Consider the following 17887-nt stretch of genomic DNA (forward strand, 5'->3'; position numbering starts at 1 on the left):
ACACGTGTCTCGACAGCTCCCCCTGCTGGCCGGTGACACTCAGTGATGTTACGATCCCTGTTCAGAGTAACACACTTAAACAAACTAGTCTTACTATTGCTCTCAATATTGTACATTTGTAGCCACTTTCTTGTAGCCTGGCAAGCCAGACTTACATCAATATGTTTACATTACAAGAAAAATACATTTTGCTGCCGCTAGGGTGCGTCTAGATTTCTAGGCTAACTTTCTTGATGTATTGTTTGATAATTAAAGTCACCATGTGCACTTTTTTTTTTTTTACATACATGTGCCTTTATAATCTTTAATCCGAATATCTTCCCCTCACTCGACATCTCTCTTCTCTGATGACGTGTGTTCTGGCGCGTGGGCGGGGCAACCTGCCACTCACATGAGATCCACCAATAACAAACCATGACCATCCAATAAATTCCCCATGGACAAAATCAAGTCCCGCCCTAAACTTGTTCTTGTTCGATAACCCGTTTTACTCGGATATACGTCACAAAATACTCTTGCAACTTCAGTTTCATGCCAACTTTACATATAAAAAAAAAGTACAGACATTTTTTTAATGACATTCACAATTAAACATGCTGATGAGGGCACAGTATGCATACTGCAAAAGTGTAGTGTGTAGTATGGTAGTATGCAATTACACATCCACTCCATAACACACAAAAACTTCCAGGACACTTGTTAACATAATTAGTTTTATTATTTCTGTAGCTAATTTACAACAAGCATCTCACTGAAATGAAACATTTTTATAATCCCATACTGTCATTGGTAAATCTCTCTTTTAAGATAAATCATTTAAATATACTTTTGCATCAGATGGCATTGTTGTATTTTCATAATTCTTCTTTTTTAAAATAAAAGCAATATGTTCAATCTGTTCAGGATAATTAGAATATGGCAAATACAAATCGATAAAATACATTTGATTCTTTCAAATAAATTAATAAATTCAACTCATATTTCATTCTAGTAAGAGTGAAGTCATATATTTCTCTTGGTAATACATTGTATGTGTGTGTTGTGTGTGTGTGTGTGTTTTGTGCAGCTCATCCAGACAGCAATATACGTTCATATTTTTTATTAGTTATGTAGCTAATAATATGATTTTGGGAAATTTATTCATGGGCTATGTTTAGAAAAGTATCCGTATGTGGTAGGCCTATGTGTAATGCGTGCAAATTGTTTTAAAAAATATTTGAAAATTTCACAGTAAAGTTGAATTTTTACTTTCAGTTTTCACATTTGATTTGTGTGCCGCTCCACTTTGGAAAGCACAGCAAAAGCGTCTCAGTCTTCACACAAAACCCCCATGTAAACAAAGCAGTAAACAATTAAATAAACAATCATATAAAATCTATAAATAAAAATACCGGCAAGAAAGAAACTGTCACTGCACTCCAAACACACTTAAATATCGAAATTCAAACGCAAAAAGGTCAAAGGAAAAATAAGTGAAAGAAAAGCGCCTCCAGATTGCTCTTCGTTCCTCTTCACGTCTGATCAAATCTTGCCTTTAATAAGTGCAAATGTGTTTCACTTCATCTTCTTATTATCACCTACAGAAACTGTGCCGGTCTGTTTCCATAAATCACTGTGGTGAAGTTCATGGCTTTGATTTAACGAAATCTCACTAAACCCAGAGAAGGCGCTGGACAGTGCTGTGTACCTCGTCCTCACTGTAGACCTTGGATATGATGCCCTCTGAGCTCAAGCACCGTATCGATTTTTACCGCATCGCTGTCACGGCACAAAAGGGTAAAAAAGCCAATTTATCATTCTGCCATTCTCACGTCGGCCAGGGTGGAAGTGGGCGCTTTCTCAACCCGCTCAGAATTATGGGTAAAGCGGTTTACTAACGAGTGAGAAGGGTAATTAGTTGGAGGCAGGCTTTAGTGTGTTAAACTTGGCGGGCTAAGCTGATTATTCCCGGGCATTACAGCCATTCATTTATCTCATCAAACATAATGAACCCACGATCGTATTCCAATAAAGCCAGCGTCATTAAGAGCCGCTCCTCTTCACAACATAATCGACCCGCCGATTACCCAGCGTGATGATGTCCACCGACTGGCCATTGAGATGCAGCAAAGTAGCCTCATTGGTTTGATTACAAGAGTTATTTATAATCTGATACACAGCATTAAAACATTGTACAATACACCATTTTCCTGATTGTATGTGTGTGTGTGTGTGTGTGTGTGTAAAGAGAGTTTATAGATGGGCTGAATGAATGGCCATGCCATTAAGGCTACGTTCACATGGCAGCTGACGTAAAAATCGCATTGAATTAAACTCTGAGCCAATCGCCTGAGCCGTAAACATCATGTGACTAATCACAGAAAACCGACATCTATGCTGCGTTCCAGTCCAAAATTGTCATGCCCTTCACTCGCTAACTTCCCTCCGTCTCGTTCACTCGGATGTGCGTCATTGCTTACGTTGCACGAGTGTCACTTCTGCCGGAAACTGCGATGGACTGAACTGGGACGTCCTACGCCCGTGATCACTTGGAATCAGCTATTTATTTTTAAAATCCCTTTAAGAATTTGTTTAATGCAGCATCCAAATGTACATAGGTGTGTTTGGGTTGTTTTAAATAAAAAAAATAGATTTAATATATCATAGAGTTGTTTGTTTTTGGGGGCGATTAGATGAGATCAATCGTACTGCATTGTGGGACATATAGGTGCCTGAAGTATACATATGGAGTAGACTCACTCCCTCGGTCAAAATCAAGGGAACGAGGGTCTGTCCACATAAACTTCCCTCGTCCACTTCACGAAGTGGAACGCACTTCAAAATGGCGGCAGGGATTCCCCCGAGGGGAAGTGGTTAGGGAAGTTTGCACGTGTGTGTCTAAAAGTGGACCTGATCTCGTGAGAAAAAAACTTAACTATTTTACGAGGTGGCGATTTTGTATAAATTCATATGATGGTTTGTATGAAAATGTTAGATTATTATTTATTTTTGTAATTTTTTTTAAGGGGTGGTGAAGCTCCGCCCCTAAACCTAACCGTCAGTCGGCAGATCGTATGAAAACAGGATTGTGCAAATTCACCAAAACATTAAATAGTTCTGAATTGCCGTGAGATTGTGTTGATTTTCTGATGACAGAACAAACACAGTCCCAAAGCCGACAACTATCCTGAGCTGTGATGTCAGACTTCTCCAAAAAAAAAAAAGGGGCTCTAGAAAAACATGATAAAAAATATTTGAGATTTAAAGGAATGGTTCACTTAAAATGTTTAATTCTGTCATCCTCTTCCAAACCAGTATGAGTTAGTTTCTTCTGCTGATGGTCCCCATTGACTTCCATAGTATTATTTATTTTTCAATAAGTCAATGAGGGCCATCAACTGTTTGGTTACTGACATTCTTCAAAATATCTTCTTGTGTTCAGCAGAAGAAAGAAACTCATGCAGGTTTGGACAACTTGAGGGCGAGTAAACGATGACTACTTAAGAATGGCTTTTAAAGGAGAAGGATGGCCAGAAAATAGTGTACCGGCCAAACCTTGACCTCCGGTGTGTACATTCAGGAGAGTTTACAACAATGTAACTTGACATTTGACCTTTTTTTTTGCTGTGAAAAAGACAAATGATATTATTCTAATTTAAATAATACATAAAACCGTCAAGGTCTCCCTCAGGTTTCAGGAAGGTGACCTGCATCTGATCTGGGCCAGATTGAGCAGGAAGGGGAATTGGTGTTGCGGTGTGAACGTAGCCTTCCAGCACAAGTGTGATCCGAACCCAACGGGCATGTTATAAATGACGAAAGTATTACGTTTGATAATTTACCGATGACTTCAAGATCCAAGCATGGCTAAAATTGGTTACATCATGAGAAGATTAAGGAAGAGCCCGATATTGCACATTAAAGAGCAGCCTGGAGTCTGTGTGTTTGAGAGCCGAGGCGATGAGCAAACGAAGTCCAGCTCAAAGGAAAACATCAATCAGGCTATTGCAAGAAGATCCAGATAGAAGGCGGCATGTGTGACGAAATGTGCATGTTTACATGTAAGCGCAAGAAAATCAAAGAAAACTGAATATCAAGCATGTGGCTTTCTATGATGATGTGCAGAATGAGAGTCTGCGCCTTTTCCTCTTTTTTTCTTCTTCTTCTTCCAACCCTTTCTTCTCATCCAGTCGATGCGATGAACTAGCTGCGAACGGTTTAAGGGGAACATTCGAAGGACTGAACTTCCTGGATTTCAGAAAGCACACATCAAGCACTTCAAATTTTGTAAAAGGAATTAAACGCCCTTGATGCTGATAACTGTGGGTGAACGCCAGTCTCTGAGTAGTCGTAATATCTTTGATATTGAAGATTTCAGCGCATTATTGATACTGATAAATATACTTTCATAATTCAGTTCGATTCGCCGTTAGCATTGTAAAACGAGCTCCTTTAATCAGGAATCGCTCTTGAAAGTCTCATTCCAGTAAAAGCCAAGGCGGTCGCTCATCTCTCTCTCTCTCCTCCTCTTCCCTGTCTTCCTGTTCGGAGAGAGCGAGAGGGAATCTGACAATATACAAAATTTCTTTGTAGCATCCCAGTTCGTGACGGAGTAAAAACAGCTCACCAGTCCTGCGTGAGAGGACGTTATTCAGAGAGAAAGCCAGAAAGAAACAGAGAAGGACTGAGAGAAAGACAGAGAAAGGAAGTTAAAAGCAGGAAAAGGAAAGGAGGAAAAGAGAGGCAGCTCCTGTGCTGTTCCACTCCATCACTTCTCCTGGTGTCTCTGTGACTCCTCCCTCTCTCTCTCTCTCTGTCCGTCTCTCGTGAGCTCTGCGAGTCGAGTCCTCGGTCCAGGCTGAATGGTGACTGGGAGAGGTGGTTTGGCTCTGGATGGACTCTCACAGACGCTCTCTGGTGGGAATCCAGATATAAGGCCCTGACTGCTCCTCGATCACAGTTTTCACCTTGTGATAAACCTCCTCGAAGCTGTCGCCCTCCACGATCGCTGCCAAACAGAGAACAGCAGAACATCATGTTCACGTTGATGTGTCCGTGTCTTGTATTATGTAATTGGCAGAGTCCAGGTTCAGAAAGTAAAACCTAATTAGCACTGTTTTTCAGCCAGGAGATATGAAACATACGGCAGGACTTTTACTTTCTGACCCCTGGACTTTACACCTCTGGTAATTGGTCATAGTCATGTCATGTGATTCCCTGTTCACCTCATGTTTTAGTGCCATGTGGCTCTTTAGTAGCCTACAGGTGTCATGTTCTGATTGGTTAATTGCCTTGACAGGTGACTATCAGTTCCTTCTTCTCATTGGTTCTTTGTGTTGCTTACTTTCAGGTGTGTCTTGTTATTTAATTTGGCCTTGTATATATATATAGCCCTGAAGTTTCCACTGTACCTTGTCTGACTTTGTTATTGTAACCTGCTGTTCAATTCGTCACCTTGGAATTATAAGGTTCTATAATCCATATCCACAAAGGCGTATGGGATGCAAAAGCTTTGAAGCTCAATCTCTCAAAACTGCTCAGAAAGCAGATAGAACCTTATAATACCAAGATGGTGAATTGACCCTTCGCATGGAGCTTGATTGACAGGTGATCTGACCAATCATACTTCGCCATCCGCCATTTTGTCTGACAAAGCAGTCAGGAGAGTTAGTAGATTAACATGGGAGGATTTGAACTTGAGAAGCGGAGTGTACTGACGCCTTTCCGCGGTTAAAACAACATTCCTTCTGATGTTCATTCATGTTTATTTGATGCTATAAATGAACTAGAAGGAAGAGATGATCGGTTCACGAGCAGCTTTAACTGAGGCGACACAGCGATCTGACAGACACATTGAAGAGCCACAAAACGGTATTTATTATTTACATTTCTTTAAAAAAAATGACCAAATTTGAAAGGTGAGACTTTTTATTATGTTTAATATAAAAAGTAACCGAAAAGTAAGCTGGTCTGTCCTGTCTGTCAGTGTGTTGTCAGTGTCCTCTCCGCTCCGTTATGTATTTTTCACTGCGTGAGAACATGGTGTGTGCGTGAGAGTGGCGTAGCTTGTCGGACATAGCGACAGTAACTAAGGGGGGCGGGTCTTAATGAATGGTCAATTGTTACAGAAAGCTAGACCACCAAACAATGAACCAATGAGAAGACAGAACTGATAGTCTCCTCACAAGATAATAAACCAATAAGAACATGAGTATGACCTCAGGAACCACATGGCAGGAACACATGACTATGACCAATTACAAAATATAAGACATGGATACATTAATATGAACCTAAACCAAAAACAGACATGACACATTTACTTAAATAACAATGATGCAAAGAGATATACCTTCAACGTGCCCCATTCTTGAAACAGAATAAAAACTAATTCCAGTGTAAATCGTGTATAAAAACATGTGGTCATAAACTGCAACTTTACAATAATTTGCTGCATTAAGATATAAAGAATTTGTAATACCACTCTTGCTTTTATAGTGATATATAGTTAATATAAAAATGGCAATTTTTAAAATCTAAATCATATGTGAACCTATGCTTCTATAAATTGTTGGGTGTGTGCAACATTTTTGTGTGTATTGTTAATAAAAACCATGTATGTAAATGGTCATATTTGTAAATTGCAAATGCAGCAATTTACCCAAGAATGATTTAAATTAGGGCTGTCAAAAGATTAATCGTGATTAATCACATCCAAAATAAAAGTTTGTGTTTACATAATATATGTGTGTGTACTGTGTAGAATTATTATGTATAAATACACACACATTCATGTATATATTTAAGGAATAATTGCATTTATATTCTGTATATACATTTATATAATTTATATGATATATAAATATTTTATATATAAATATAACCAATTTTTCTTAAATATATACATGATTGTGTGTGTTTTTATATATATAAATAATTATACACAGTACACACACATATATTATGTAAACACAAACTTTTATTTTGGATGTGATTAATCACGATTAATCTTTTGACAGCCCTAATTTAAATATATTAATTCTGCACATTAATGAGGCCCAAAATATATTGGGTCAGATTTACTAAACAGCGCAAATTAGCGTGCAGCCGCAATCTAATAAAAGTGCAGATGGCAGTGGAAAGTTCTGCGGCTGATCTTTTGACGAAAATCGGTTAAGACGTGCCAGCTTTTTTGGGGTGGTAAATAATGGCACAAATACCAGTATACCGACTACCGCTCACTTTAGTGAATCATGCGGCATGATTCATTTAATACTCCGTCCATACATTTATGACAGGGAAACTCCTACAAATAAGGTCAGGAGCAAAAATAACTGTCCATGCCTTTTTATTGCCAATTTCTCGCAGCGTGACTTTAGTAAATCCTGACAGTAGTTTTTATTGCCAACAGAGGGTTTGTGCTGGAGCAATCTGGCTCATTGTGTCACATGTACATAAACGACAAATAAGTAACACCCATCCATCTCAAAATTATACACACATGTTCCTTTATTAAATATCTTGGCTAATTCAATCAAGACGTCAGCTTGTAGCATTCCCATTCCCTTCGAATACTGCGAATATTCTCCCCAAATCAGTGGAAAGCCAGCAGATTCTGGGCCGGATTTACTAAACAGAGCAAATTAGCGTGAGAGCGAATGTCTACATTAGCGCAGATAGAAGTGGAAAGTTCTGCGGCTGATCTACTGACGACACAAGAACACAGCCGGATCATTTCTATAATGACCAATACAATCTACAGAGAGCCGCGCAAATTAGCGTCTGGTTTTAGACATGCTTTTTCTGCTGGTAAATAATGGCGCAAATACCAGTACATTGACTCACGCAAACCTTAGTAAATCACCTTTTGTGATTCATTTAAATATTCTACTCCCATAAATGTTGCGTCTGAAAGGGAAACTCCTACAAATGCATATGCAATAAGCAGTGTTGGGAAAGTTAACTTTATACATGAACTAGTTCAAAGTTCAGTACACAAATTTTAAAATGAACTAGTTCAGTTCATAGTTCAGTTTCAAAAATGAAGTAGTTTATAGTTCTTTTTTTTCATGTTGCTGCGAGCTATTATTTAAAAAAATGAATGCCACAGCCCATATAGAACCACAGCAATTATTTGATCAGTTTTAACACTGAAGCTGTGCGCCAGATGTTTCCCATCCTCACCGACCTTGTCATAAAACTCGTTTAAATGATCATGCGCCGCCTACATGCTGCTTTTTGTTTTGAGTTTAGTGATGAGTCGTTCATGAATCCATTCATTGCGTCTGTCATGTGACAAATGAACGAAAGACTCGGAAGGTAAAGTAATTATTTATGTTCCCTGTAAACGATTTTTGACTGCATTATAATGATTTAATAATTCAGAATATGATCAAGATTGCGTAAGTGGATGTGTTCGGAGAAGTCAGTTAATAGTATAACATTTAAAACCCTTTAAATGAACGAAATGACTCGGCAAAAAAGATTTGTTCATTTTGATGAACGAGATCGAACAAGAGAGTCAGTCGACACTGGTGGCTGGTGTTGCCAGATTGGGTGTTTTTCCGCTACATATTAAGGCCCGTTTACAGGGTGTTTTAGCCTGGAAGGCTCTATAGAAATCTGGCACCCTATTGAACGAAGTTAAACTGAGAGAGCGTGCCGTTCACCGACACCAGAATGAACGAGTTCACAGTAACGTTCATCAGGCAGTAATACAGTACGTTCAGTTCACGTTCGCCCAAAATATGAACAATCGTTCAATGAACGCGTTCAGGCACAACACTGGCAATAAGTTCAGCCGCAAAAATAACCCTGTCCACGCCTTCTCAGCGCTAATTTTTCAGTATTTTCTTAACGCCAAAAGAGAGTTTGCGCTGGAGCGAGCTGTTAGTAAATCTGGCTCTTAGTGTGGCCTAGTAACTAGTTGCATGAAACTGTCTTACCAGAGAAGCACTCCAGGAAATCCTGCTCCAGTTTAATAGCGCGGTCCATTCCTTTCCTGGCTTGTTCCTCAGTTAAACGTGTGTTGATCTCTCTGGATAATACAGCACAGACCCCATCAATTTTACAGCTAAACATACACAGGCTCAATATGAAGTTTATGTTGGCGTATCTGTGTGGTTGTTTGCAGTTACGTACAGCACGTTCTCCAGTGATTTGGGCCGTACGAAGATGGCGATCGGGTGAAGCTGTGCAGCCTGTAGTCTACGAACTGCGTTTGCGGACACATCCAGGATACAGTGCTTTCCCTGCTGCTCACGAAAATACACACGCATATTAATATTTGCAGAAGTGATGCATACGAGTTCATTGTTCTCCACAAAGCGTACCTGCTCTGCCACCTCCCGCACGCTCTGAACGCTGGTGCCGTACAGGTGACTGTTGTACTGGCCCGCCTCAATGAAACGGTGGTTCTGAATGTCTTTCTCCATCTGTTCCCGCGACGACACAAAATGGTAGTCCCGTCCATCCACCTCATATTCCCGCTTGGGTCGTGTCGTATCTGAGAAAGAGCGATGACATCCTCTCATGACTATGATATCAGATACACTTAATGGCAGCGCATGACAATTGTGTGTAAAAAAATATGTATGGTAGTCAATGGCGAGAGACAACTTATCTTTTTATTCCGTCTGAACTGTGCCCTGAATTACACATATGATGTTTGTCAATTTAAAAGATAATTATGAAAGTCAAGAAAGTCGCAGTTTGTCATAAAACAGAAGAGTAACATTTAGTTTTATGTGGAAATCGCTCAATGAACTTCATCTCTCGTCTCGCACTATACGTCACCGTTGCTTGTGTGTGTGCAGTCTGGTACAAAACACTCCGGCATCACGGCGTAACGTTACGATTATAACGTAAGACTATAGAAAACATGACAGACGTTAGCTTCAGTAAAGTTAGCTTGAGTAAAGTTAGCTTGAGTAAAGTTAGCTTGAGTAAAGTTAGCTTGAGTAAAGTTAGCTTGAGTAAAGTTAGCTTGAGTAAAGTTAGCTTGAGTAAAGTTAGCTTGAGTAAAGTTAGCTTGAGTAAAGTTAGCTTGAGTAAAGTTAGCTTGAGTAAAGTTAGCTTGAGTAAAGTTAGCTTGAGTAAAGTTAGCTTGAGTAAAGTTAGCTTGAGTAAAGTTAGCTTGAGTAAAGTTAGCTTGAGTAAAGTTAGCTTGAGTAAAGTTAGCTTGAGTAAAGTTAGCTTGAGTAAAGTTAGCTTGAGTAAAGTTAGCTTCAGTAAAGTTAGCTTCATTCATTGAGTGAAAAGGTATGACGTCACATTTGCGCCTTTTCGGTTTGTAGTCTTTGTAATTACGTATTTTCACAGTCTTATACCTCAAAAGTTTTACATCAAACTGCGACTTTCTTGACTTTAAAATGTATCTTTTAAATTGACAAACATCATATGTGTAATTCAGGGCACAATTCAAACGAGATCAAAAAATGTGTTGTCTCTCGCCATTGACTACCATACAATATTTTTTCGAAATAAGGTCCCATGGTGGTCCACTGGAAGGGTAGGTTCTTAGGCTCTCTATAATTGACCCGCCATTTTGTCCGACAAAGCAGTCAGGAGAGTTAGTAGATTAACATGGGAGGATTTGAACTTGAGAAGCGGAGTGTACTGACGCCTTTCCGCGGTAAAAAACAACATTCCTTCTGATGTTCATTCATGTTTATTTGATGCTATAAATGAACTAGAAGGAAGAGATGATCGGTTCACGAGCAGCTTTAACTGAGGCGACACAGCGATCTGACACACACATTAAAGAGCCACAAAAATGACCAAATTTGAAAGGTGAGACTTTGTTTAATATGTTTAATATCAAAAGTAACCTGGTCTGTGTCTGTCAGTGTGTTGTCAGTCTCCTCTCTGCTCCGCAATGTGTTTTTCACTGCGTGAGAACATGGTGTGTGTGTGAGAGTGGCGTAGCTTGTCGGACATAGCAACAGTAACTAAGGGGGGCGGGTCTATGCCAACGGTCAATTGCCTAACATTCTAAAATCTGCCAGTTTAATGCGACATGTAAGTAATAATAAATGACAATTTTGTACTTATTTCATCTATTAACTCTCACTCGCTCCTACTCACTCATTACATGGCATTAGTGGGGGAGGGGGATTTCATAATTTTTTTATGAAATCAGAACTGTGACAGTAACATATAATTTATTTCTTGTGAAGACAAAGCTGAATTTTGAGCATGATTACTCCAGTCTTCAGTGTCACATGATCCTTCAGAAATCATTCCAATATGCTGATTTGATAATCAAGAAACATTTCTGATTATTATCAATGTTGAAAACAGCTGTGCCGTTTAATGTTTGTAGAGACTGTGATTCACACTATCATTTAAAAGGTTGGGGTATGATTTAAAAAAGTGACACTTACACTTTTATTCAGCAAGGACGCATTAAATTGATCAAAAGTGACAGTAAATAAATTTATAATGTTACAGAAGATTTCTATTTTAAATAAATGCTGTTCTTTTAAAGTTGAAAAAAATTGTATCATGGTTTCCACCAAAATATGAAGCGGCACAACTGGTTTTGATAAATAATATAAAAAAATGGTTGAGCACCAAATCAGCGTATTATAATGATTTCTGAAGACGGAAATAGCATGAAGCCTAATCAGAGCATTGTTGAGAAAGCTCTTGGCACTTTTGAGAGATGCCATGTGCATCTGAGCGTGACGAGAGTTGAGGAATACTTACGAGGGACACAAGAGCCAAACTTGTCTGGGAACTCAGACAGCAGGTCATCATTCACTCGGTCCTTCACCGGGCCCAGAATAATGATCGGCCTCGCGTAGTGCACTAAATTGGATGAGAGATGAGACAGAGACTGTACGAATACATACACTAGTAGACAAAGCAAAAATGGATGTGAGGAGAGAGAACAATATGACATAAGCTAGAAACTTAGTGGCTCAGTTCCCAACCCTAGTGAGCTATAGATGCGCTCCCCATACAAAAGCTGAAGGCAGCAAAATTAAGCTTAGAAAATGCTTAAAGGGATAGTTCACCCAAAAATGAAAATTATGAATTACTCACCCTCGTGTTGTTCCAAACCTGTAAGACTTTCGCTCATCTTCAGAGCACAAATGAAGATCTTTTTGATGAAATCTGAGAGATTTCTGTCCCTCCATTGACAGCTACGCAACTACCACTTGACGCTTCAAAAAGTTCATTAAGAGATCGTAAAACTAATCCATATGAATTGAGCGGTTTAGTCCAAAATTTTCTGGAGAGACTCGATCGCTTTATGATGAACAGATTGACTTTAGGCTTTTATTCACATTTAAACATTGATTAGCGAACATAAACAGAAGATCAAACGTGATGCGTAACACAAGAACGAACCTCATTGGTTTTTGCGGAAACTCAAACGTGATGCGTAACACGAGAATGAACCTCATTGGTTCTTGCTGAAGCTCAAACGTGATGCGTAACACGAGAATGAACCTCATTGGTTCTTGCTGAAGATCAAATGTGATGCGTAACACGAGAATGAACCTCATTGGTTCTTGCTGAAGCTCAAATGTGATGCGTAACACAAGAATGAACCTCATTGGTTCTTGCTGAAGATCAAATGTGATGCGTAACACGAGAATGAACCTCATTGGTTCTTGCTGAAGCTCAAATGTGATGCGTAACACGAGAACGAATCTCATTGGTTCTTGCTGAAGCTCAAATGTGATGCGTAACACGAGAATGAACCTCATTGGTTCTTGCTGAAGCTCAAATGTGATGCGTAACACGAGAATGAACCTCATTGGTTCTTGCTGAAGCTCAAATGTGATGCGTAACACGAGAACGAATCTCATTGGTTCTTGCTGAAGCTCAAATGTGATGCGTAACACGAGAATGAACCTCATTGGTTCTTGCTGAAGCTCAAATGTGATGCGTAACACGAGAATTAACCTCATTGGTTCTTGCTGAAGCTCAAACGTAATGCGTAACACGAGAATGAACCTCATTGGTTCTTGCTGAAGCTCAAACGTGATGCGTAACACGAGAATGAACCTCATTGGTTCTTGCTGAAGCTCAAACGTGATGCGTAACACGAGAAGGAACCTCATTGGTTCTTGCTGAAGCTCAAATGTGATGCGTAACACGAGAACGAACCTCATTGGTTCTTGCGGAAACTCAAGCGTGATGCTTAACACGAGAACGAACCTCATTGGTTCTTGCGGAAACTCAAGCGTGATGCGTAACACGAGGATGAACCTCATTGGTTCTTGCTGAAGCTCAAAGGTGATGCGTAACACGAGAACGAACCTTATTGGTTCTTGCACATCAAGCGAATATACTTGAGCTTCTGTTGACCACAACTGATGTGTGAGTTGATCAATGTTTATATGTGAATAAAAGCCTAAATTCAATCTGTTCATCATATAAAGTGATTTCGTCTCTTTAGAAAATGTGAAAAAAAAGAAAAAAAAATTCAAATGGATTTTTTTACGATTTCTTTTTGAAGCATCAAAGTGGTAGTTGCGTAGCTGTCAATGGAGGGACAGAAAGCTCTCAGATTTCATCAAAAAGATCTTCATTTGTTTTCTGAAGATGAACGAAAGTTTTACGGGTTTGGAACGACAGAATTTAAATTTTTGGGTGAACTATCCCTTTAATTTTACTCAACTTCTAAAGCAAAACATCCACAGAACTGCAGCACAGGCCCATCAATTCCCCATCAGTTTCAAGCCAGGAATAAGTATGGTTTTCAGGAGGGTCGCCCTCGGTTGAAATCACAGCGGCTCCTAGAATCGTCACTCAATCTTCCTCTAGCGACGGCCCTGATGGTATGCATCATCAATAAGGTTTAAACTGAATGTGACACACTGTGATGATGATAAAGAATGAGTGTCAAGCTCACTGTTCGCATACGATAACCTAAAAAAAAACAAAGTATACTTGCACGCTTGCTTTGTGGAGAAGGCTGACAAGTTTTTAAAAATAATATGTATTATTATTCAGTATTGAAAAGCAGAAGTGTAAAGAGTACCAGAAAACCATACTTAAGTAAAAGTGGAGATACCTTACTCCGAAAGTGACTTCATTATAAGTTACAAGTCACCAATTCCAATACGACTTGAGTAAAAGTCCTAGGCCTGGTTTCACAGACAGGGTTTAGATTAAGCCAGGATTACGCCTAAGTTCAGTTAGGACATTTAAGACGAGACACGGCAGGCAAAAATAGTGGTCAAATTTTGAGTTTATGGGATATTTGTCTTCAATAACATGTCTTCTTTCAGACTTGTGGTGAAAAAAAGACAGAAATACACATTTAGGTCTTTATTTTACTACACTTTGCTTTTTTTTTGCGTCTGTAGATTTCTCCTAAATTCAACAAAAGTTGGCGTTATAAAGCATCACGCTGCTCCGCGATCTCTGTCTGGACCCTGTCATTCACATACACTGTTAGAAATGGTGCGTTCAAGTCATCTCGTATAGATCGTATTTACGAGTTGAACGCACTTGAACCCCACCACAATGTCGTAAATACCAGTGGGAAGCTCGGGATTTTCTCTAAGCCCCGATCTTTACGAGTTGTGGGCGTGTCACTGAGAAACATGGCGGATTACCACAATGAGGTATTTAGCTTGTCAGGCTTTTCTATTTACAACGCAGTAAGCTAATCGCCTGCACAGAATATGATAGCATTATAAAATAACAATGTAATATGTAACGATAAAGTTTGCAGTGGCTTCATACATTAACTAAAAACATAAAAAAACCAAAGCACACTTATGCAAATCTTTGTTCTTCATTTTCTAGAACTAGAGTTTAAGAACCTCGCTGTATTTTTGTGTAATTAATTAAGAGAAAGTACTCCGCCATTTTACTCCGACGAAAGTGACTTGAACGCACCGGCCGTCGTAAACACGACTTCCCACATTGTGCGTACGAACTTCCCTGGAGGACTTGAACACACCAAAAGCTCTCTCTCTTCTGTACAATGCTGTCAGATCCAAATATGGTAATTTCCTTTTCATCAGCAACCAATCGTGAAAGTAAAAGGGCTGAATGCGCAATCTCATTGGCTGATGATAAATCTTTAAAGCCCGTTTTCTCAAAATGACTTTTCTCTCATTCTCCAAGTCCGAAATCTCCACTTCAGTGGCATCGATATACACCAAACCTTCCAGTCTTGTACCTAGTTATATCATGAAGACATTTACAGAGGGATTTGTAAATATATTATTCCTAGCCTGATTTATATAACCTTTTATTCCCCAAAAATTGTTTAAGGCTATTGACAGTACATTCTGATTTACAGGATAACAAAAGTAGATATCCATAAATCCCTCTGTAATTTTTTTCACATCTAATATGTGAATACAATGAAAAAATGATTTTTAACATGGCTTTATCCAATACTCAGATTTAGTTTTTTTAAATATATACAAATTAGCGCATATTTAATTAGATATTGCCTAATTTGCATATTTAAACATTAAATTAATGAAAACTTGTAATACATTTTTTTCTCATCTTAATGTAGGGAATCAACTGGGAAAGTTTCATGGTGATATCTGCTAGTTAAAAATGTTACCCTATTCACCTGTAGTGTCTCGCCTGAAGAAGCTTTTATGAACATGCCTTAGAACAAATCATGGTGTGCATCTTGAGACAAAACAATGGCACTGACATATTTTATACATAGATATATCAGTGCGAGTTGCTTTCAGTTAAAACAGCTCAAACATGCAGTTTAGTCTGAGACTAGACTTAAACCTCGTCTGTGAAACCGGGGTTAGAGTATCAAGATGCTCTAGTTAGTGATGCACTAGTCCTCAAGATATGCCAGTGAATCAAAATAAAACTGAACACCTCAATATTGCAATAAATCAAAGTCGATGCAACAGCCTCTTAAATGTCTACAGATACTCAAAACTCAAAAGTCTCAGTTAACTTGGATTTTATTTTTTGAGAGCTCCGACTTGTACCATGTGATCGCTGCAAATTCATTAAAGCGTTGATAGTGTTGCCATAGAAATGCATAATTCAGAGTCTGTAGAACGTCACGTATTGTCATCTCGTAATTATGGTAATAGACCTTAGTCAGGGTAGTGCCATATTTAATATTGGATGGGAATGAGAATGAGGCTGAGGGATAGAGTGTGTTCAGTCGATATTACTGTTGTTTAAAGAGGTGGTTGATTATGATTTCTCTTTTCTAACTTTAGTTAGTGTGTAATGTTGCTGTTTGATCATAAACAACATCTGCAAAGTTGCAACGCTCAAAGTTCAAAGCAAAGGAAGATATTTGCTTTTAAAGAAATCGTTTTTTAAGGACTACAACAAACGGCTGATAGAGACTACACGACATTCCTCCCGGGTTAGTGACATCACCAACCTAGAATTTACATAAACCCCGCCCCCAGAACACTATTTATAGATTATCAAGACAGAATATGCTAATCAATGACTAGAAGATAACTACACATAAGCTACATAAATTCATCAACTAACCATTCAGAAATGTTGTCTACATGTTGTCACTTCTTCTTGAGTCTCTCCATCATTGTCTGACTCCAGTTTGAACATAAAAGGCTAAACGTTTTTGATATTTTCAGTGTGTGTGTGTGTGTGTGAGGTAAAAGGAGCTGTTGTAGCTCCGCCCCCTGTGCCGGGAGCAGCAGCTCATTTGCATTTAAAGGGACAGACACAAAATGGTGCGTTTTTGCTCACCCTCAAAAAGTGACGGTCTGTGGGGTATTTTGAGCTAAAACTTCACACACACACTCTGGGGACATCAGAGATTTATTTTACATCTTGTGTAAAGGGCATTATACCACCCCTTTAACAACAAACTGATTGTTCAGCTGATGAAACATCTTTATGAAAAACAACTTTTTTTTTAAACAAGACAGTTTAAAACGTTGTGAACTAGGACCTTTTTACAGCGTATGCCATTGAAAAGACTATGTCTATCCCTCACAGCCTCATTTTCATTGGCGATAAATTGAATATGGCGCCTAACCTGACTGAGGTGTATTACGACATGGCGTGAACGCAGCACATGTCCTCATCTCATATATGAAACACCTGCGCTTCACAACTACCTGCTAATGCACTCACATTCGTGTAAAAAAAAGCCTAGGTGAATAAGGGCAAAACGCACAAGATATAGTACCTTCAATGTCCTGTAGATGGCGATATCGCTTCTTTTGTAGCAGAAATTGCTGCAGAAAAAGTTTGGTGCCATGCTAAATGTAACGAGTAATTGCATTACTCATTACAAATGTACTGGAGTACATAATCAGAAATGTAGTTAAGTAGAGACTAAAAGATGCTGATAATCCAAGTACAGAGTAGCCAAAAATACACTTAAGTACAGTAACTAATCACATCTACTCAAATACTTGACACCACTGCTGAAAAGTATCTATAACAATAGTTACATCTAGAAATATCTGATTTCACATCAATAGTAGTCTCAGCGTTAGTGCACTTTACATGAGGAGCGCTATATGTGTGGTTGCTGTTGTCTATATATGCAGTGTTTGGATTGAGTCACATTAATTTAGATTTAATGCTGCCAGCGTAGACCGTAGAAAGCAAGGTATCTCACTGGGGTTTGTATCAGAGCCAACGTATAAATGTCTCAGTTGAGTTATCCAACCTTCCACTTGTGCAACTGTCTCGTAACTCCGTACTGCCTCTTCCCTTCCTGAGAGAAAACAAATACACAAACATCAGTCTCGGTGTGCAATGCATTCAGCAACTAAACATATATATGTATATGCTGGGCTATACTGTGCTGTCTATGAGGGAAAAGAAGACTGTAACTCACCCTGTGAGCCTGTACTGTCTCGACTTCGGTCCTGTCAGAGGGAAATATAAGGTACGATGCTTATCAAATTGTAATAGGCTGTTTCCTACATCAGTTGTAAACATCCAGTTATTG

The 17887-nt window shown here is 38.9% G+C and overlaps 1 protein-coding gene across 3 annotated transcripts in view; it reads right to left on the reverse strand.

Annotated features, from left to right (window-relative positions):
- Positions 1–701: 701 nt before the first annotated feature.
- The window catches only part of dlg4a (discs, large homolog 4a), a gene marked incomplete at its 5' end in the record, with an annotated part of 173549 nt that continues 156363 nt past the window's right edge, over positions 702–17887 (reverse strand). For all 3 annotated transcript variants that reach the window (XM_079606392.1, XM_079606391.1, XM_079606393.1), the window contains 7 exons: positions 702–4987; positions 8925–9016; positions 9121–9233; positions 9312–9484; positions 11689–11790; positions 17603–17650; positions 17774–17804. In XM_079606392.1, the coding sequence (XP_079462518.1) occupies positions 4881–4987; positions 8925–9016; positions 9121–9233; positions 9312–9484; positions 11689–11790; positions 17603–17650; positions 17774–17804 (666 nt within the window). In that variant the 3' untranslated portion in view covers positions 702–4880. The remainder of the gene's footprint in view (positions 4988–8924; positions 9017–9120; positions 9234–9311; positions 9485–11688; positions 11791–17602; positions 17651–17773; positions 17805–17887) is intronic.

This window comes from Phoxinus phoxinus, assembly GCF_949152265.1.
Source record: "Phoxinus phoxinus genome assembly, chromosome: 3".
Classification (NCBI taxonomy): Eukaryota; Metazoa; Chordata; class Actinopteri; order Cypriniformes; family Leuciscidae; genus Phoxinus; species Phoxinus phoxinus.